This window comes from Uloborus diversus, chromosome 4 (genome assembly GCF_026930045.1).
Source record: "Uloborus diversus isolate 005 chromosome 4, Udiv.v.3.1, whole genome shotgun sequence".
NCBI lineage: Eukaryota > Metazoa > Arthropoda > Arachnida > Araneae > Uloboridae > Uloborus > Uloborus diversus.
In genome coordinates, this window is record NC_072734.1 from 58,252,406 (window position 1) to 58,275,907 (window position 23,502).

At 35.4% G+C, this 23,502-nt stretch overlaps 1 protein-coding gene across 4 annotated transcripts in view; it reads right to left on the minus strand.

Moving 5' to 3' along the window:
- LOC129220408 (uncharacterized) overlaps positions 1–23,502 on the minus strand; it is an 86,214-nt gene that overhangs the window by 28,623 nt on the left and 34,089 nt on the right. For 3 of the 4 annotated variants that reach the window (XM_054854825.1, XM_054854824.1, XM_054854826.1), the window contains exon 4: positions 6,961–7,119. The exons of the other annotated variant lie outside the window; for it this stretch is intronic. In XM_054854825.1, the coding sequence (XP_054710800.1) occupies positions 6,961–7,119 (159 nt within the window). The remainder of the gene's footprint in view (positions 1–6,960; positions 7,120–23,502) is intronic. 4 annotated transcript variants of the gene reach the window in all.

The window sequence follows — 23,502 nt, forward strand, 5'->3', positions numbered from 1 at the left end:
AGCTGGATTCGTAAAGAATGAAGAGGATGTTCCCGTACGCGACATAAATGATGAAACTGAAATGAGTTCAAGGACAGATTGGGGACGACTTTCCGAACGTTTGGATTTAAATGGAGTGCAATTCCAAGACTTCCTAAATGTTGAAGAAGTTGCAGTATGTGGTCGATGGGAAGACCACGAAATTCTTTCTCAAATAACCGCTGGCGATCCAATTTCCGAAGAGGATGAAGAAGAAGAGATCTGCAATCCTCACCAAAAACCTACAAAGAAGCCCTATCCGCTACTGATGTGCTACAAAGATTCATCGAATCCCGTCCACATATGACAGAAGAGACTTTTAGAGCGCTTTCTCATTTAGAAATTGTAGTGGAACGAGAAAAAGACTTGAATTTGAAGCAAACCAGCATTGATTCTTTTTTTAAATGACTCAATATATCGGTAAGTGTTTTGTGAATAATATATGCATTTATTTTCAAAGAGTCATGTATTTTTTTGCATTTTATCCCCCACCCCCCAGCTACTCAAGGATTTTTGATAGCTCGAATTTTTGTTAATTCGAATTTTTTTGATGCTCCCTTCAAATTCGAGATATCAAGGTTCGACTGTACTTCTCCACCATTTTGGTGCATTGATTGTCTTTAAAACGTTTTCCAAAACGTATGGAGAAGGAAATGGATTGTCCTTTGACTCAAAATTTAATTTGGGTTAGATATACAGTCAAAATAAATTTCTTGCACTCTTCTTTTTCGATTAAAACTTTAAAAGTTTTCCATTATAATTATGATGCAGCAAATGTGCAGTTGCAACTACCTACATGTATTTCTTTAAATTTTTTAATTGATATAATTAATAATAAAATTGATAACTAAAATATGTCTTTGGTATATTCAGAAAGTTACCACCCTATAGCCAGGGCTAAGGCAGAAATTCATGAAATATACCGCCAGCTCAGTCAATTCCAGCCGAAGACTGCATTTTCGTGCTTATTAGCACTCATCAGCCTGGAGGTGGAAAACTTTTTATGGAAGCCAAGAGTGCCAAACAAACTGGTAGCTAATACAGAATTAGCAATGACCAGACGAGTGACCGAAGAAATGGTTCAGTTCAACTCAAATATTGAAGGCAAGGCAGGTATATTCAGTAAGTTACTGCCCTATATCCAGGGCTAAGGCAGAAGTACATGAAACACACGCCAGCTCAGGCAATTCCAGCCAAAGACTGCAGTTTCATGCATATTAGCACTCTTCAGCCTGGCATAGGAGTGACTGAGCTGAAGGTGGAATTTTATTAAATTTCAAAGTTTGTGAATCTCCGAAAAACTGAACTTTTTTTTTTAGCCTTTTCTATTTTTGGATCCTCTTCAGTGATTGATTTTATGCGATTCTTTTTTCTTTTCAGTTTGAAGTAGTGGAGGACATTGTGAGGATTTGATTTCTTGAAACTAGAAAGCAAATGAGAGTATTTTAAGTCCCCGAAGGCAGGAAAGGAGCTCACACTACCATCTTGAAATTAAAAAAAAGTGTTTTCAGTTTTTGTCTCATATCTCAAAAACTATTTACTTGCAAACAAAATTGTTATTTAATGAATTAAAGAACGTAAAATTATCTTTAAAAACCTTTTTTTTTACTTTTATTGTATCTGTAATAGTTAACAAGAAATTAAATTTCAAAACTAGTGAGTTTTCGGAAAATTGACCATTTTTTCCCTCTTTTCTATTTTTGGAGCCCCTCAAGGATTCATTTGATGTGATTATTTCCTCTTTTGGGTCTGAAGTAGTGCAGGTTATTAGGAGGATTTTATTTCTTGACATTAGAAGGCAGATGGGGGAGGAAGGATGCGAGTAATGCAGAGAGACAAAAATATGTGCAGGGTGTTCTTTTCATTCTTTTTTTTTCCCCCATCTGCCATAGTCCAGCAAACGGAGACCCAAAATGAGGGTTAAAAAATAAACGTTTAGAGAAAAAATTGGTACATATGGACAAAAAGGTCTCCTAACGAACATACTAAAAGTCTCCAGTGGAAGAAGGGTTTTGAGGGGAGCTCGTGCCACTATCTTGGACTTCCGTTTTTTCAGTTTATCTTGGATTCCGTTTTTTCAGCTTTCTTCTTACATCTCACTATCATTTTTCTTGAGAGCAAAATCCTCAATTGTTAAATTAAAGAACACAAAATTACCTTTAAAAATGTATTTTTGTTCTTGCTATAACTGTAATAGGTGCAGACACAATATGTTTAAAAATTCGTGTGATTTTGAAAACTATCTCCTTTTTTCCCTTTTATCATTTTCGGGACTCTGTAAAAGACATATTAATCACTTAGTTTTAAATAAATGGACTCTGTTATGTCTTTTAAGTCAACTAAGACCCAAAAAAACCTTAACTTAAGTAAGAAATAAACGTGGACCGTTGTGCGGGAAGGATACATGATAAAATTAATGATAAAAAATTCAAAAAAGCAAAAAGGGCATCTTCTTTTTTAGATTGTTAAGGCGGTGTTATTTGGTGATAAACCGCTAAGGTTAGTTTTATTTAATCCCGGCAGTTTATTCAAGCAACTACAGTTCACAATTTTCTGCAGCCACATCTTGTGATACATCCTTTCTTTATGAACGAAATATCCAGAGAGAATGGAGTAAGGAGCAGAACGATTTGAAGTTGTTACGGGTTTCCACGTTGTGACCGCTTTTTTTCCTCCCAAAGATCAGCTGGTAGTGGTCTACCCAACCACTTTTATTAGATGAGTCGGAATACTCTTAACATATGAAATTTTGTGACATTGTTGCCTGGAAGCAAGGATGCAAAACATGGTTTTTGTGTCCTTGCTACTCTCTGGAAAGAAGTCTCCAAAGAAGTTCCATTTAAAACATCTCCATGTACGGCCAAGAAAAATGTTTAGCCTCCCTCCGCTATCTGATCTGGAGTTGAAAGGGAGTTAGAGAACGCTTCCCGAATGTAGATCAACAATTAATTTTTCTGCAACAATTTTATGATGTTTGTTTTACCTTTGTTATATGTAGTTGATGCCATATTGCAACCGAAGAAAGCATGGATAAAAACAATTTGATCCTTGAGTTCTCAAGTGTTTTGCAATTCTTGTGTGCAAAATATCTCGTTATTCACTTTACCTTTCTCTGGTTTTCACGAAAAGAATATTATCACTTGGAGACAGAGCTATAAATAGCATAATAAAATCTACGTCTTCACCTACGACAACTTCGCAATATGATAATTCTTTCCGGCTATTTCGTTCATAACGAAAGGATGTAGCACAAAATGTGGCTGAAAAAAAATAAGTGTAAACAGAAGCATTGCTTGCATAAACTGTCAAGATTTTAAAAAATAATAATAAAAACTGACCTGCACGGTTTATCACCAAATAACACCGCCTTAGCAATCTAAAGAAGAAGATGCCTCTTTTGCATGTTTGAATTTTTATCATTAATTTTATCATTTATCCTTACTGTACAAGAGTACACGTTTATTTCTTACTTGTGTTAAGGTCTTTTTGGGTCTTAGTTGACGTAATGACTTAACAGAGTCCATTTATTTAAAAACAAGTGATTAATATATCTTTCGCAGAGTCCCGAAAATGAAAAAAGGGAAAAAAGTAGATAGTTTTCAAAATCACACAAATTTTTAAACACATTGTCTCTGCACCTATTACAGTTATAACAAAAACAAAAGCACATTTTTAAAGGTAATTTTGTGCTCTTTAACTTAACAATTGAGGATTTTGCTCTTGAGATATAAGACAAAAGCTGAAAAAAACAGAATCCAAATAAATCGATAAAACGGAATTCCAAGATAGTGGCATGAGCTCCCCCATAAACCCCTCTACCACCAGGACTTTTAGTATGTTCATTAGGAGACCTTTTTGTACATGTGCACCGATTTTTATAACTAAACGTTTATTTTTTGCCCTCATTTTGGGTCTTCGTTTGCTGGACTATGGTGGAAAGAAAAAAAAAGAATGAAAAGAACACTCTGCATTACTCGCCCCCTTCCTCCCGAACCTGCTTTCTAATTTCAAGAAACAAAATCCTCCTAATAATCTGCACTACTTTAGACTGAAAAGAGGAAAGAATCACATCAAATAAATCCTCGAGGGGCTCCAAAAACAGAAAAAAGCGAAAAAATGGTCAATTTTTCAAAAATTCACTAATTTTGAAATTTAATTTCTTGTCAACTATTACAGATACAATAAAAGTAAAAAAAAAAAGGTTTTTAAAGATAATTTTACGTTCTTTAATTCATCAAATAACAATTTTGTTTGCAAGTAAATAGTTTTTGAGATATGAGACAAAAACTGAAAACACTTATTTTTTAATTTCAAGATGGTAGTGCGAGCTCCTTCCCTACCACAGGGGACTTTAAGTACTCTCACCTGCTTTCTAGTTTCAAGAAATCAAATCCTCACAATGACCTTCACTACTTCAGACTGAAAAGAGAAAAGAATCACATCATATCAATCATTGAAGAGGCTCCAAAAATAGAAAAGGCCGAATAAATGGTCAGTTTTTTGGAAATTCACAAACTTTGAAATTTAATATCTCTGAAACTATTATAGCTACAATAAAAAATAAAAAAAAGGCTTTAAAAAGATAATTTCATGCTCTTTAATTAATCATGCGACAATTTTGTTCGTAAGTAAATAGTTTTTGAGATATAAGACGAAAACTGAGAAAACACACCTAATATCCTAGGTGGCGCTGCAAGCTCAACCCCCCCCCCCTCCCCACCACCAACACCAGGGACTTTTAGTATGTTCATCAGGAGTCCTTTCTGTACATGTGAGCCAAGTTGAAAAACTACATGTTTTTTTCACCCTTATTTTGGCCTTTGTTTACTAGACTAATAGGGCAGAAGAGATTTTAATTCGAAAAAATAATGATGTTAGGGCAAATCTTAATTTTTTTTAAAGAGAAATCTTTGAATTGAAAGTTTTCACTAGTTACAGCTGATTGATCCCTCGCCCCGTACTATTTCTTCCTTCATTTTTCAAGTTCGTTCGAAAATAAAAGTATCTCCCCCCCCCCCCAGAAACATTAGGGATCATCTCAACTTTTATTTCCAGATTTTCAATTTTGCAAAATTTGAATTGAAAGTCTCTGAATACCTTACATCGCTTAAAATTGCGTTTTAAAATCGCTTAAAAAATTGTGTTTTTGGAGTTTCAATTTCAAAAGATTGCTGTCACTAATGTTAACAAGTACGATCCTACAATTGCGTTTTTAAGACTTCATTTTCAGAAAATATTTGGGCAAGGGGCTCGAACCGCCTTATATATCATCAAAAAATAGGTATTTTTAAACAGCCACTTATGAAAAATTTAAGTGGAATAGTCTCTGAACCCCTCCTCATAATATCATAAGAATACTGTGCTGAATTTTAAGGACTTCAGTTTTGAAAAAAATCTAGGGGAGAGCTCCAAAACTCCTTCTTGAAAAAAATCTTCAAAATTTGTCTGCAATTTTGTTTTTGGAACTGCAAGTTCGAAAAATTGGAGGGGGAGGAGGAGTTGATTTTTATTTATTTTTGAAAAACCGAAAAAAAAGACGATCGGAGAGAGTCCCGGAGCTCCATCCTTTATCCTAACCTCTATAAATATGGCCTATGACCACGTTTTAATGCTTGAATTTTAACAAATTTCTGCGGAGTCCCCAGTACCCTTCCTTCCTCTAACATCTCCAAAGACCATCTAAAATTGCATTTTTAAAATTACAAGTTTCAAAATTGAGAGATTTGATGAGCAAATCAAATCAATCAAATTGATGAGGGGGTGGGGGCACAATCCTATTGTGCCTCCCCCTGTTCCCCTAAAAATTAGTTTCAACGTTGCGCCACTGTTGTGTGCTGTGTTGTCTGTACGTGTAAGCATATATTGTTAAAAGATTTTTTTTTTTTAAATTCAAAAAATGTGTTCCCATTGAAGCACAGAAATAATTACTTGTTTTGAATTACCGCTCAATAGTTTTAAAGAAAATGTGACAAGTTATCAATAATTTAGTCTACCGTCTCGTGCTGCACCCTGGTAACACATTGTGGCTAAAAGATCTACACTTTTGGCATTTGTTGCCCTGCGCCTTCAAATGTGTTCCTAGAGACAAGATTAGGAAATTTAGACCCTTTTATTATGAGAACCTAGAATGCATGAAGCAAAAACGAAATCGATTAAGAAGAGCCAAACTTACTGGGAGACCTACAGATGCTATAGCCTGGAGAAGACTGGTTGCTATATTCAAAAGAGAGATTGTGGTACAGAAACGTGCTGCTTTTGGGAAATTCATCGCAGATATCAATTATCAAAAAGATAGTAAAAGGACATTTAAATATGTTGCTAATATTAAAAATGAAAATTGTAAAGCCCCAAAAGCTTGCTTTCGAGTAGATAATGAAACTCTATCCTCTGATTGTGAGATTGCAAATGCCTTTGTGCAACATTATGCAAAAATTCAGGTTAAGAGTGCCATGCACGAAGAGCTACAAAAACCATAAATCGGTATTTGAGGACTCCTCTGAGGTTGTTAAACGAACCTGTTAACAATATTGATTCTATTTTCTGCTTTCCCATCACATCTACTGAGCTCTCAAAAGGATTGGGAAGACTCAAAGTAGCAAAATCGCCTGGTGACAACTACATTCATGCAGAGTTCTTATGCCATATGGGTATAAGGGCTTACCAGACTATGTTGAAATTTTTTAAGAGAGCTTCTTGGATTCTCTCAAATAATAATTATTATTGTTTTGATGGGAATTTTTGAAAAAGTGCCGAATTTTAGTGTCCTTTGAATTTGAGGATCTCAAATTCAGGGTTTGGTACTGTAATTATTTTTTTGAATGCATTTTCCAATATGTAGACAAAAAAATTGAGCTTTTACTTGTATGCAATTTCTACTGATTGTAGCAAATAGTTAAAATTTTCTATTTCACTTGCTTGAAGTTCTTTAATTAATTGACTTACTTCTCTTTCTAACGATGATGATTTCAATTGATCAGAATTGACGGTTATCGCTGATGGCGGAAGTTTTGAATGAGAATTTTCAGAGGCTTCAACATTTTTCGATGGACTATTAAAACAGCTACTTTTGTTGCTGTCATGTGTCGGTATTTCAGTCATCTTCTGTATAAAAGAGATTCTATTAAATAAGGGTGATTGTACTATAAAGGGAGCTATTAAAAAATCTTTTTTACATAGTAGCAAATACAGTAGACCCTTGTATCATACGGGGTTAAGTTCCACGGAAATGCTGTGTAAATCGAAACCGCATACATTGAGACCTAATACTAGAGTTAAAATAGGGGTTTGGTTCCGTAGATAACAAAATACTTCATTCTAGTGATGACTAATTGTATAATAAGTTTAAAGTGTACTTATATCGACTTTTATGCGCAACATGGATAAAGAAAACGTAAATTAATTTCATGTTCTGTTTATAAAGAGGAGCTGGCTATGATAGTCTTTTAGCAGTCATTAAGAATTTTTCTCTGAAATTCTTTGTAGAGCATAAACACATCCATGATCACTTGTGTCATTTCCATGATAGAATCTTCCTTCACTAACAAATCAGAAAGATTAATTCTATTGTCTAGGAATGGCTCAAAATTTTCAATGTGCACATTTTTGGTTGTGCGTCACCAACGTCGGTACTGAACTGTGTGAGTTTAATAACTTAACAACTGGAAAGAACTCTCGAACCAATCGCATAAAATGTCTCCAGTAGCCCAAACTTGATAATTAGCATGCCAAAATGCAGTTGATTACGCGTAATCTGCAATCTCTAAGAGTTTGGATTTTGGAAGAGGGGACAATTTTATCTGCTTGCATTACCACATCCGCTTAAAACCGAAACTCATCCACTTAAAATAAAATAGAGGTGTCAAATATTAAAAAGCGTATAATTGAAACCGTCTAGAATAAACCTGTGTAAAACAAAGGTCTACTGTACGGCAAAACATGCAAGATTTTTTTTTCTCACCTGTTTTGATTGCAGATAGTTTCCTTCACAGCTTGACAAAGCAGAAGTAGTTGATATGTAAAAACTTTTCAAAGTCATTCCCTGTATTTCTCTTTCTTTGATTCCTTGCCCTTTTCATTTGTGATAAAAAGTAACAGGTTTTTTTTTGTGGTTTTCGAACATTTATACACTAATTTATTTAAAATTTAAACACGAAATGCATATCGGTAGCTGCAATTGTCACGAAAATGGTCGTGGTTTTTATGACGTCACAAGTGATGTACTTTGGCGTGTTTAGTTCATTGAAGCGCTACATGTTTACGCTTTGTTGTCAAACGCATTACCAGGTCATGATAATTTGTGCTGTTTGCTAATGGCATCAGTGAATGGCATTTCATCACTTGTGATGTCATGTGCAGAAACATGAAAAATGAATTTCAGTCCCTGAATCAATTAAAATAATTGTTAAAAAAATATTAAACTTCATCAAATTATTTTAAAAATTGTCAAATCCTTTGTTTTTAAACATGCTCTTTCTGAAAAAAATACTTTTAAAATTTCGGAAATGACCTCATTGCCTCAATGGTGAAAGTGTATGTCAACTCATTCTGGAAAAGTGCCCCTTTGCATAATTGGTATGCCTGTGACTGCCCTGGCAAGCTCATTGTACAAGGCTAAGAGTAGATGTTAGCAGACCTTGCGTTTAGGTCATCTGCATGCCCAACAGCATGTCGCGGGACAGAAAGTATCCCCTTTGTACGAAGTGCAACACCGTTGAGGCTACTCCATCACATGTTGTAATATGCATAGGATGTGATAAGAGCCAACTATACTCCAATCCTGGTGCAGTATTTGGGTGCCTGCAAGATTTCGGGTTAATCGACTAAGCTTAGACACTGTTGTTAGCCAAGTGGGATAAGCAAAATACGTCCCAACCATAGCGCAATATTTAATTATCTTATACTTTGAAGATTACTGGTGAGCAGCGAAGTAACAGCAAATTGCACTCCAAATTCCAAATTGTTTCCTCTTTTATTCACGCCCATTGAATTGTACAATTCAACTAGCTGCGTTGCCCGGCTTTATACGGTCTACCTCGAAAATAAAAGTTATGTCAAGTGATGCGTGTTTAACAATCAGGCTTGAACAAAAAAAAAGTACAATTTTTCAGCAGATTGCGGTAAAACAACCAAAAAGGAAACATTTTAAATCCCTCGATTACAAGAAAAGCCTCACAACAAAAGCCTGAAATTTAATTGTTCATATTCGAGAAAAAAAAATTGCAACAGATCTTTCTTCTCAATGATTTTCTTCATGCTACAAATTTTAATAAAAGCATTGTTATGGAAAGTTGAGATGAAGCACTGAATAATAATTTGAATGGAGGAAAGCCTTTGAAAAATAGGGATTTTATGTTGAAAGATAAGTATCATAATTAATTGCTTTTAATTGATATCTCTGCTAATTATTATCGGAGGATTATGTAAAATGTCAAACATAAAGACAGGGAAATTACGAATCTATCGATACCTGGTTTGAGGGTCAGTTCACTGGCATTCGGAAGAAGTAACTGGGACATAGATAGATACATACAAACATACGCTCAGTTTTTAATTATGTAAAATATTTTGGATTAGCAATATTCCCTTCAAGTCTGGTGGCATGAGAAATTAATAATTAATTGTATTAATATACCATTTGAACAATAATAAGGAAAAATAAAAGGAAACAAAATGTAAATGATATTCATGATGATTTTTATCCTGATTTGAGAACAATTCGTGAATTGAGACATTAAATTTCAGCAAGTTAGGGGGATTTTGTCCCAAATGATCACTCTTTTTCCCTCCCGACATTACATTTAAGGGTATAATAATGAGGTAAAATAATTGAAATAATTCTTTTCCATTTTTGTGGTAATTTCTAAATAATACTGAGGCCAAAGGTTAAGTGCCCAGCAAGTGGGGGGGGGGGGGGGGGGGGGGGGGGGAGTCTGCAGCTTTGATAAAATTAAGGTGAGAAGAAGTTTGGCAGAGCTCCCACATTAATTTCTTGAAAATGAAATGTTAAAAAGGCATATGTTAACCCTGAGCTTGTTACAGAGAGGGACGTTCGGAGGAAGTCATTCGGAAATTTTTCGACATTGCAGCTCATAAAATGCAGTTTTAGACAAACTTTGGTGATGTTGCAGGGAAAAGAGGTTCAAAAGTCCACCCCTCAGGAAATTTTCTAGTTTATAGTCTTAAAATGTCATTCTAAACTGTCTTTGGCATGGGTGCAAGTTTGGTGATGTGTTCAAGACGGAAAATATTTTCAGCCCCCCCCCCCCCCACCCACGTGCGGGCTTAAGGAAAAATTTGTATGTATAAATGTTGTAGATTTTAACAATGCCAGTTTTGGAATCTGTTTGATTTAAATTTTAAGCCTTAGAATTGTAATATTTAAGTGATTTGACATCACAATTCCAAAAAGTCTAAAATCCGGCAATAAAAGGGGGGAGGGGGGTCTGGGGGTCTCCCCCATAATTTTTTTCAAATTGAAGTCTAAAAAACGCTATGGTAGGCCATTTTGGTAAAGTTCAGGGAAAGGAGGGGTTCAGGGACTCTTACATCAATTATTTCAAAATGATAGTCCCAAAATCACAATATTGGGCAACCTTCAAAAAATATCAGAGAAGGGGGGAGGGAGACGCTATGGGCTTTTCCTAAAAATTGAAGATTTAAAAACAAATTGTAATTTAAATTTCATAACGTTTGTACGCTTTTTGAATGCACTATTGAAGGGATGAAGTTCAGGAACCCCCCTTCGGTAACATTTCGAAATTGAAGTTTTAAAAACGCAATTTTAGACGATGTTGGATAATGTAAGGGGTAAAAGCGTTTGCAGCACCCCACCATTAGTTTTTTTGCCGATCGTAAACATTTTTATTGTAGCAATAAAATCACTTAGGACATAAGATTTTCACTTTTGCAACATAAATCAGTTCTGATCGGAAAGTCTACCGAAAGTAGCGCTAACAAACTAGAAAAGAAGGAAAGGTGGGGGAAAGGTAAAGTCGACTAATGATAATGAACTGTCACCATTCCCCCACACAGTCTTCATTTGAAAAAGAATTCTTTTATAAGATAGAATTAGCAATAAAAAATCGCTTCAGTGAAGTAGATATATTTTTTAAACAAGGTACCTGTTTGGTACAGCGAAAACAAAACAAAAAAGGAAGAGGAAAAGAAAATGCGCTGTTCGGCTTCACGGCTGATTATCATTTTTTCTCTATATAATAACCGTGAAGTCCGTGAAATTTATTCTTTATACGGGGCTAAAACTTTTTCCTCCATGGTTTTTGGCCCTAATTTAATTTACATAATGTGTTTTACACTGTTGTGGCAACAGTCTAAAAAATACTTCGACTTTGATTGATTTTCGAATTGATGTGTGGTGTTCTGTGTGCGAGTGGTGGTTCTTTTTTCTTGTCTGAGTGTGAAACTATTCTTGAGTTGTGTTTTGAGTTTCTTTGTGCGAATTCTTCTGAATTCATTCATTACAGTCCACTATTAAATCGAATTTTTGTGAACCTTGAACAAAGTCATATTTTTGTGTGAATTCTTTGCATAGGCGGATTTAGACTGTGAATTCTGGGGGTGCAACAGTACAGGGGATATGGAGGGTGGGATGCACCGCTGCCCATGGCGACTAAAATTAGTATTTTGACGGCAAAAGTGACTATTTTAGTCAAAATATGAGGAAAAGTCACTATTCTACAATCAGTTGTTAAAAACGGCGATTATTTTAATAAGTAACTAAAATGCGTAAAAAAGCCATATTTTTGTTTTTCTTTTTTCTCTAGGAGAAAAGCATTGTAAAAAAAAAAGAAATGAAAAATCGCTTTTTTAAGTTTACCCCCTAATTACTGGGGGGGGGGGGGGAGAGAGAGAAAAGTTTTACCGTGTTTAATTTTTTAAAACAATCGTTTTAAAAAGTGGGAAAATGAAATGTAATAAAACATTCAAGACCAGAAATGTGATGTTTATATTTCTGTATGAAAAAAGTTTCGCTTTTACCCCCGATCGCAATTTTCGTAAAGGTATCGTTTTTGTGAGTGCGATTTTTGTAAAGGATTAGTTTTTGATAGTTTTTGTAATCTCAATTTCTGAAAAAAGTTGTTTCCGCTCTTCTTCTTCTTCTTTTTTTTTTACTGTTTTTTGTTTTTTAATTTCTTGCATCTGTAAGGAACTATACATTCATGTTTTTAAAACCAGAGCTAATTTTCTTCCGATCGGAAATATCACGAATGCAGCTCTTCGAGCTCTTTTTATACAGTCTTTTGCTGTTGTCTTTAATTATCAATCAAACAATGATAAATTATACTTGAATGTGTCAGTACTGGTTTCTCTAGTGCTTATTCAGAATCGGGCTAAAGTTTGAAAAATGTTTTTTAAAGTTTTCCTTTTCAAAGGTTGTTTAGAGAAAATTTGCCCAACGTAGGTCTATCCCACTTCATTGTAATAGTTATTATTATTTTTTTTTAATGAGAAACTATTTTAGAAACTATAATCTGTATCAAGAAACGATTTTGGAGACTATTTTTCATATTAAAGGCAACTATTTTTAGTTGCGAAACTCAGTGACAGCCCTGGAGGGGGGGGGGGAGATCTTCCTTCAGAAAATTTTGAAATTTTACAGTGGAAATGTTGATTTTTAGTTGATTTCAGAGTGATTTTATTGCACTGTTTACAGGAATGATGAGTAAGGACTTTATATCGTTTTTGAGGAAGTATATTACAATAGTCATATTCTTTGACATTATCAGCCATGGTTGTGTCAAAGAAAAAGAAAATTGTAATGTTATACCAATACATACCCAGTTACAGAGCATAAAATTATTATATAATGCAGCACTGAAAATAATTAAAGGTATGTTTTTATTGATTTATGTAAATATTTATTGTCTTTTTGTTTGTTTTTTTTAAATGTAGAAATACTTATTTTTAATTTGTGTAGCACAATTTCAAATACAAATGTAACGACCAGCAACAGGCTCTTGGCCCAGCTAGGCTGGTCCTAGTCATTTTATTAGTCCCCAATGAAGATCAATGGCCCTCTTAAAGCTATCCACCCCCTTGCTCATTACCACTTCTTTTGGTAAGCTGTTCCAAGTGCCCACAACCCTACTCAAGTAGTAGTTTTTTCTTATTTCCAGGTTAGCCTAAGATTTGAATAGCTTAAAACAATGCCCCCTCGTCCTGCTTTCCGTGCAAAAATTTAATCCATTAACATCATTCATTTTGATAAATTTTAACAACTGAATCATGTCCCCTCTGACCCTCCTTTGCTCCAGGCTATACATATTAAGCCTATTAAGTCTGGTATCATAATCTAAGTCTAAAAGTCCCCTAACTAATCTAATAACCCTTCTTTGAACCCTTTCAATACAAAAATATCTTTCCTCAGATAAGGAGACCAAAACTGCACAGCATACTCCAAATAGGGTCTTACTAAACTCCTATATAAAAGCAGAAGAACCTTCTTAGATTTGTTTGAAATCATGGGCGTCGCGGCCGGGGGGTCCGGACCCCCCCCCCCCCAATATTTGAGGACTGGACCCCCTTAATATTTGAAAATCGAACCCCCTCGATAATTGTCAAGATGAAATTCATTATTTTGGGGAAATTATTTTTGCTTTGAAGACTTTAAACAGTTGCATAATACATAATTTACCATTTTTAATTCCTATCAAATAAAACGAAATGAACATCGAAAAAAAATGAACTAAAAAAAGCAAAATAGGTGATTTGTATAGTGAACGGAAAGTTGGAAAGTGAACTCCAATGACAAACCATTGCTCTGCTCTCTGCGCTCACTAGCTTCAGTGGAGGATGCTAGAAAGCGGACACTTTCTCTTTAGTGCAATGTCAACCTTCCATAGTCGTGTCGCCGCCCCTCGCCCCTTTTTACGACTCTTGTGCTAATAAGTCAGCAGAAGTCAGACGGGGATCTAAATTTTTGTCCCTTTCTTTCTTATCTCGTTTCTCGGCTCCTCCAGGTTTCTGTTTCGAGTTTTGCAGTGTTCGTTTCTCCTATTCGTTTCAATTCATAGCGACCCCGATGTTACCCAAACAAAATGAGACACCAGACCTCTTTGACGGTTTTTTGCAGCTGGCAACAACACCCTGGCCAAAGGATGCACAAAAATTTAGAAGACCACTTAGCTGGTCAAAGGTTAAATTTGGGGTAGAAAGGGAAAGGAGAGACGTGTCATGTGTTTGACATTATTCGACACGTGGCTTCAAAGTACCTTACCGAAGCGCGGTTTTTCAAATGTGTTTGCGGCATCTCAAATTTGACCAAAAAAGTGTTACGTTACAAAAAAAAAAGGAGTAGTCAAAAAATTAACGTGCAATTTGAAAAGCAAATCGTAAGCCAGCATAACGATGGATACTGTGATGTCACTTCTGATAGACCAACGTAAAAAGAAGCGCAAGATGACCAGAAAAAAAAGAAAAAAAGACAAATAAAAGGAGCTTCCCTATTGGGAAACGTTCCAACAAAAACAAAGATAATTTCATGTGGTCTTTTGGTCTCCTTGACAGTAGGTGACCTGAAGCGCGCTCCTATTTTGGTAAAAATACTTTTTTTTACATATTCGATTAGGGCTATGGAGAGGTGGCTTGAAACGGGAAAACGTAGCAAACCTTCTACATCAATGGAACCTGAGCAATTTTTAACTACTGAATCATCATCAACATTCACGGAACCGTCTTCAAAAAGTCAAAAGACCGTGATGGGTAAGTACCATTCTGTTTAGTGTAATACATGCGGGGCTCCCCGATTTTATACTATTCAGGGGGGTTACTTCTCGATTTTCCGAATGAAATTCCTAATTACCCACATCACTACATCTAATGAGAATATCTTTTCAATGCAATATTTCACAAAAAACTACTCGAAATTTGAAGACTCGTCAGACAAAATTTTCTGGGAAAGGAAAGTTTATGAAAGTTCACAGAGACCTCTCATCGAGTAGCCCCTGAATGCATGCTAATCAGGTATGCTTTACAGTCAATATTTTGACATTATGAGTCCTATCGGAGCTAATGAGTTCAACTTTCTCTCTCTCTCTCTCTCTCTTTTTTTTTTTTTTTTTGAAATGTTTCATCTTTTATAAATTTTAATGGAATAAATAATACTCCTTTTAGTTATTAAAGGTTAAGAGAAAATTATCCATTAATAATCCTACTTTACTGAACAAATTTTATTGAAATAACCATTTTAAAACTTATTGTCACGTGCCAGAAAAAAGCAGTTCATTTCTCTATCTCTTTCCCGTCGTCCGCTGATCAGAGTTCAATTATACACCAAATGCTGTTTGTTCTCTGTGTAGGGCAGTACTTTTCAATCTGTGGGATGTGCCTCTTAAGGCAGGCCTGTCACTTAAAGAGGATCAGGAGGGGCACTTTCCCTGCTGACTTTTGATAAATCAGAAATTAATGTATTTACATGGGCATGGTTTTTACTGTTTTTTGGTTTCATATGCATTGAGTGTATGGAGGATTCAACAAAAAAGCAAAATTTTGGTGCATTTGTTACAAAAAATTTGTTTTAAAATGTTGCATTATTAAAATATGATATCATGAGAGAGCTTAATTACTTGTGTCTTATTTTATTTTTGTAGTTGTGTTTTTCGTTGGTTTGTGAATGTCATAACGGAGAATTATATACTTTACTTTTTTAATTAAAATACATCAAATCATAGGCGGATTCAGGCTGAAAGATTTGGGGGCGCAACAATAACAGGAATCTGAGGAGGGGGGGGGGGGATTCCCGGAATAACAAGGCAGTGGCGAATCAGAAAATAATTTTAGGGCAAGACTCACTTTTAAGTCTAAAAAACGCGATGTAAACCATATTTAGTAAATTTAAGGGGATGGGTAATTCTTAACATTTCAAACTGCAGAAAAAGTCTTAAACGAAAGTCGATATTAGATGCAATGGGTGAATCCAGCTACTGGTTTGGAATGGGATTCACGCCCAAGAAAAAATTTTAAATAGTATTTTTGAAAACGCAGTTTTACAGTTCTTGGTGATATTTTAGGGGCAAGAAAGGTACGTGTGGCTCCAAGGCTATTCTTAGAAATTTTAGTCTTATGAATGTGATTATAGTCCATATTTATAGTTTGGGTTAGGAATGAAACTCATAGACTGTATCCATTCGATTTTTTGAAAAGCAGATAGACATACGTACCCCCCCCCCCTCCCCCACGCTACCTCTTTAATTTTTCGTAATTGAAGTTCCAAAAATACTACGGAGGACAATTTTTGATGCTGTTACGGGACAGGGTGTTCTGGAGCTCTCCCCTGGAAAATTTTCGAAATTGAAGTCCTAAAAATGAAGTTCTGCAATACTCCATGGTATTAAAAAAGGATTCTCCCACTTAAATATTTCGAAACAGTAGTTTTCAAAACCAAAATATTAACACTCTTTGGTAAAATTAGAGGAAGGGGTCGGAGGCCCTTGTTCGAATATTTTCCAAAATTAAAGTCTTAAACACATGAGTGTAAGACCATATTTGGTAACGTTAGGCACACTGCAGTTTTTCAAAACTGAAGCTCCAAAAACGCAATTTTAAATGATTTTCGATGTATTTAGGTGATTAGAAGATCTTCCTTGGAAATTTTGCGAAAGTGAAAAATAAAGAAACGAAATTTGAGGTACTCTGTAATAACTTTGGCTGGGAAAGGGCTTTGGAGAAGAAACATTTTGAGGAATAATAGAAAAAATGAAAACATAATAGAAAAAATGAAAAAAAAAAAGAGAGGGGGGAGATATGAAAGAAAGAGCATTGTGCGAGGAGGGGGGAGGAGGCACACAATTCGCCACCAATAATTTGAAACTGTTGAAAAATTTAAATGTCAATATTTCTTTTTGAAAGAAATTAAGAATTTTTCCCAACATTATTTTTTTTCGTAAAATAACTGCGTTTTCCCAAAATGCAATCTTTTCTTCTCTTCAATAATAAAGAATATTTAAAAAAAAAAAAAAAATCTACTCAAAATTTTGTGGGGAGGGTCACCAGTCTTGTGCCCCCTCCCCCCTGGATGCACCACTGCAGCAAAATGTCTGGGAGTCTTCCTTCAAAAATTTTTGAAAATTTACCTTAAAAATGTTGGTTTTCGGTTGATTTTATGTAGATTTTCTTGATAAATTTTCTTGCAATAAACATGGTTTTTTTTAGGATTTTATTAGACATTGTTGTTTAAAAATAGAAGAATTGATATTGATATACGAATAAATACCCACTTACAGAACATACAATTATTCTATACAATAACACAGCACTGAACAATAAATTGTTTGTGAAGTTTCTTTATTTGCATGAAATTATTTATTAGTTTTTTTTTTTCCAAATGGATAAAATTATTTTAATTCTTAATATCAGCACAGTTATGTTTTTCTTGCACTAGCGACGTGTGGTGATACACTGGATTCAAGCAAATTTACTAGTATAGCAGCTATGAAAATTTTCCCCCAACTGCGTTTCTGAGTGAAATATACTAAACTATTTTTTTTCAAAACCCAACCAAAAATTTTGGGGGTGCAGTGCACCCCCTGGCACCCCCGTAAATCCGCCTATGATTCTTTGCTTTATTTATGACTTGTATTCATCATATTTATTTTTGAACCGACGGAGCCGGAGATTTTATGCATCAACGAGGGTGAGTTTGTTCCATTTATTTGTGAGTGAGAATGGATCTTAAAGCCTTGAAAAAAAGAAAAACTGCTGTTAAAGCCAGTTTAACAAAATTAAGGGAGAAAATTAACAGTAGTATTGATTGTGCAGATTCCACAGAATTGGAATTCTTCAAAATAAAAATTCAAAAATCTAGTGAAGATATAACTTCTGTGTTCAATAATATTTTTGATTTGTCTGAAGAATCGGAACTTGATTCTTATATTACTGAGCTACAAGGTCAATGCGATATAATTGACGAATTACTTCTTGTAGTCTCTAGAGCCATTTCTAAGAACAGTTCTGTTGTTGTAAAAAATGAAAGTAAATGTTTCGAGGCAGCTGATATAAAACTACCAAAATTAACTCTGCCGAGTTTTGGTGGTAATCTTGAAGAATGGTTGTCCTTTAGTGACCTTTTTAATGCTGCGATTTCGAATAATGAGAAATTATCAGGCGGGCAGAAATTACAGTATTTAAAATGTTCTTTAAAAGGTGAAGCGTTAAAAGTTGTGCAATCACTTCCGATTTCTGATGCAAATTTTACTATAGCGTGGGAGTTACTTTCACAAAGATTTTCGCATAAAAGAGAACTTATGAGTGCTTTAGTAAGGAAGTTGTTGTGCTTACCTTCATTGCAATCTGAAAATTCTTCACAAATTTTAAGTTTGGTGGATAGTGTAAGAGAATGTATTCGGTCTTTCGAGACTTTACAGTTCAAAATAGAGAGCTTTTCTGACACTCTATTAATGTTTATCGTGCAATTTAAATTAGACCCAGATACAAGAGGTTGGTGGGAACGTTCAATGGAAGGAGATAGTATTCCAAAACTGGATGAATTATTAGAATTTTTAAAATCTCATTCAAGGACACTGCAAACTAGTAAACAACAGGGCAATAAAAAGCTAAGTGTTCATCAAAAGGTGTCAACTTTCACATCAGAGATCCATTCACTTTTGTGTTGATTGCAAGGCTAAGCATTCTTTAATTAAGTGTAATAAATTTTTAAATTTAAGTGTTCAAGACCGTGTTACTTTTGTGAAGAAAAATAATGTGTGCTTCAATTGTTTACTTTCAAATCACAGAGTATCGCAGTGTAAGAGTGTTTATAAATGTAAAAAATGTGCTAAAAATCATCACACCTTGCTTCATTATAATCAGTTTGAGAACAACTCTGAAGTTAATTATCAAGGTGTGAGTAATTCAAATACATTATCAGCCAGCGCTAAGGTATTTGTTCCACAATCAACAGCTGTATCATACAGTGATCAAAACAAAATCGGAGATTCATCGATGCATGAAAATATTTCTGCGCCTATAAACTCTTGTGTTTCTGATTTTAACTATCATGGGCAGGTATTATTGTGTACTGCAATCATCAAGGTAGTAGATTCTTCTGGAGAGTTGCAACTTTGTCGAGCGTTACTCGACCCTGGTAGCCAAGCCAGCTTCATAACTGAGGATTGTTTACAGAGGTTAGGCTTATCTAGAAAAAAAGCTAAATTTCTCATATCGTGCCTTGCATCATCAGATGCTAAAACTAATGGAATTTCAGAAATCAAATTTGTCCCACATTTCACTAATAAGTTATCATTCACCACTCCCGTATTCGTGATAAACAAAATTATTGGAGAATTACCACATATAACTTTGAGTAAAGAGTTTGTTGAACAATTTAGTGATCTCACTTTAGCAGATCCAACATTTTTCAAAAGTGGACCAATTGATATTCTATTAGGAGTAGACATTTCCATGCCAATGTTCAGAGGAGAAACCATCAAGGGAGGCGAAAATATGCCATATGCATCTCGCTCTGATTTAGGCTGGATTATTTCAGGTAGTGTTAGCTTTCCTGCGACGGGGAATCATACTATTCAAGTGAATAATATTCAGTTAGAAACACAAGAGATGCTAACTAATTTTTGGAAATTAGACTCTGTGCCTGAAATTTCTAGTTTAACTAAACTAGAACAAGACTGTGAGAATCATTTTTTATCTACATTTTCGAGAGATAAAAACGGTATTTATACGGTAAAATTACCCTTCCATTCATCTCCAGAGTTGCTTGGTGAGTCTAGCCAAGCAGCAGTTTGCAGATTTAAATCGTTGGAGAAATCATTATCATCTAAGCCTGAGGTGCACGAGCAGTACAAGAACTTTATGAGTGAATACTATAGCTTAGGACACATGGAAATGGTCCCTAATAACGTGGTGTTTAGTGATTCATCCTATTATTTACCCCATCATGGTGTAGTAAAAGAATCGAGTTCTACTACCAAGCTAAGAATCGTTTTTGATGCTTCTGCGAAATCAACCTCAGGCCTTTCGTTAAATGATCTTTTGATGACAGGGCCAAGAATTCAACAAGAACTCTTCCATATTCTCCTTCGCTTTAGAACGTATAAAGTAGTCTTTTGCGCAGATGTAGAAAAAATGTTTCGGCAAATTAGAGTGCATCCAGAAGAAAGGAACTGGCAAAGAGTTTTGTGGCGAGAAAATTCAAATGAACCTTTAAAATCTTACAGATTAGTAACGGTTACATATGGAACTGCGAGCGCCCCATTTTTATCTACGAGAGTAATGAAACAGTTAGCTTTAGATGAAAAGGACAACTTTCCCTTAGCGACTGACGTTGCTATTCGTGATTTTTACGTTGATGACCTTCTTTCAGGAGCCCAACGTGAAGAAACAGTCAAACTCGTGACCAAACAAATGTTTGAGATGATGTTGAAGGAAGGTTTTACGCTGAGAAAATGGCTTTCAAACGTGCCAAATGTTTTAGAGGGCATTCCCGAAAGATTTAGAGAAAATAATACTTCTGTAGAGATCAATTGTGACACAAGAGTTAAGATTTTAGGAATTTAGTGGCAACCATCTACAGATACGTTTCATTCACTGACTCCATTGATATCGAGAAGCCATGCACTAAGAGAAATATTCTTTCTGAGATTGCCAAAATTTTTGATCCTATGGGATGGTTAGCACCTGTGATTGTGTACGCCAAAATCTTAATTCAAGAGTTATGGAATTACGATATTGGTTGGGATGAGCCTATTGGTAAAAAATGTGAAGAAAAGTGGAGAAGATTTTATTTAGAACTACCACAGCTATCAACTTTTCAAATTCCGCGTTTTGTTTTGTGTTCCAGTCCATCTCTTATATAAATTCATGGGTTTTCTGACGCTTCAGAGAAGGCCTATTGTGCAGTGATATATGTAAAATCTTCAAGTGATCAGGAAGTGCAAGTAAATATTTTATCTGCAAAAACTAGAGTAGCACCGCTGAAGTCTCAGTCTCTTCCGCGGCTTGAGCTTTGTGCTGCTTTACTGTTATCAAACCTTTTACAAGTTGTTTGTACCCATATTGAAATTCCCTTTGATCATATCTATGCTTGGACAGATTCGCGTGTCGCAGTGTCATGGATTAACTCTGAACCACGTCGCTGGCAACCATTTGTTGCAAATCGTGTAGCCAAAATTCAAGATACCAATCCTAGTGTTTCGTGGAAATTCGTAGCTGGAGCAGAGAATCCAGCCGACTGTGGAACTAGAGGAAAGCTACCATCAGAGTTTTTGAGGAGTTCATTGTGGTTGCACGGACCTCAATGGCTCAAACAACCTATTGAAATTGCTGAACCAAAGGTAGTCATTGACTCAAACATAAGTGAAACTATGCTCAAGGAGGAGAAAAAAGGCTACAATTCGTGTGTGTCAAAATTTCAAGAGCCAGAATTAATTACAAAATATTCATCGTGGTTAAAGCTATGCAGAGTAGTAGCATGGTGTATAAGATTCAAAAATAACTGTTCCACTCTACCTGAGAATCGTCTTCAGAGCCATTTATCAACAGAGGAAGTCTTGAAGAGTACATCAGCGATTATTAAAATTGTTCAACAATCAGCATTTTCCGAGGAGTTGAACTGTTTAAAATCTGCGAAACCTCTGAAATCAAGTAGTAAGCTTTTAAGTTTAACACCATTTTTAGATTCAACAGGAATTATGCGTGTAGGTGGAAGACAGATCAGAAAACAGAAAATATCCAATGATTCTACCTAAGAGTCATCATATCTCAAATTTGATCATCAACTACTATCATCAAGTTTATCTTCACGCTGGCCCACAATTACTGTTTTCGGTTATACGGCAAAGGTTTTGGATTCTTAGTGCTAGAGATGCTATTAGAAGGTGTACTCATCAATGTGTTATTTGCTGCAGATTTCGCGCTCAAACTGCGAATCAGATGATGGCTGATCTTCCAGTTTCAAGAGTTACTGCAAGCAGAGCATTTAATCGTGTAGGAGTAGATTTCACCGGACCATTCAATATCAAAAATCGAACTGGCAGAGGAGTGAAAATTACAAAGTGTTACGTGTGTCTATTTGTTTGCTTCTCTACGAGAGCAGTACATTTAGAAATAGTAGGAGACCTTATGACAAAATCCTTCATAGCAACTTTGAAGAGGTTCATAGCACGTCGAGGCAAGCCCGTAGAAATCCACAGTGATTGTGGCACAAATTTCAAGGGTGCCAGTAAAGAGTTGAGAAAGGCGTTCGACATGTTACGAAATGATCATCTTCATGGCTATCTGTCATCTGAAAGCATCAAATGGATCTTCAACCCTCCCGCTGCGCCTCACTTTGGAGGCCTGTGGGAAGCAGGAATTAAATCTGTCAAGTATCATCTAAAGAGATGCCTTGGAAACGTTGTTCCAACGTTTGAAGAATTCTTAACGCTTATTACGCAAATTGAGGCATGTTTAAATTTGCGCCCACTAACACCAGCTTCACCAGATCCGAATGAGTTAGAAGCTCTGACTCCCGGACACTTCTTGATTGGGACATCTATGAGTGCCATTCCAGAACCGGACTTGACTACAGAGAAAATTAGCCACATTGATTGTTGGAGAAACATGCAAAAGATACTTCAACATTTTTGGAGACGTTGGAGTAATGAATACTTGTGTAGGTTACAACAGAGGCCTAAGTGGTGTAAATTATAACGTGACTTTCAACCAGGTGACTTAGTGTTAGTGAAAAATGAGAACCTTCCTCCTCTACGCTGGAGTCTAGGTAGGATTCAACATGTTTTCCCAGGAAAAGATAGTAGAGTGCGTGTTGTAGAGCTACTGACTACAAATGGTGTACTAAAGAGACCAATTTCTAAACTTTGTGCTTTACCTCTGAACGGACTTTGTGACTTTTTTTAGAGACTGCATTTTCAATTGTTTCTATTTTAGTTTCTTTGTTGTATTTATGTGTTCTCATTTCAGGTGCTTGCCTTTCGTGAATTTTGAACCCCCGCCCCCTGGGGTTTCAAGGCTGGGGGTATGTTTGGTACAGCGAAAACAAAACAAAAAAGGAAGAGAAAAAGAAAATGCGCTGTTCGGCTTCACGGCTGATTATCATTTTTTCTCTATATAATAACCGTGAAGTCCGTGAAATTTATTCTTTATATGGGGCTAAAACTTTTTCCTCCATGGTTTTTGGCAATAATTTAATTTACATAATGTGTTTTACACTGTTGTGGCAACAGTCTAAAAAATACTTCGACTTTGATTGATTTTCGAATTGATGTGTGGTGTTCTGTGTGCGAGTGGTGGTTCTTTTTTCTTGTCTGAGTGTGAAACTATTCTTGAGTTGTGTTTTGAGTTTCTTTGTGCGAATTCTTCTGAATTCATTCATTACAGTCCACTATTAAATCGAATTTTTGTGAACCTTGAACAAAGTCATATTTTTGTGTGAATTCTTTGCTTTATTTATGACTCGTATTCATCAGTACCCTTTCCAACATTCATTAATTAAAAAAAGAAATAGGGGAACCGAAC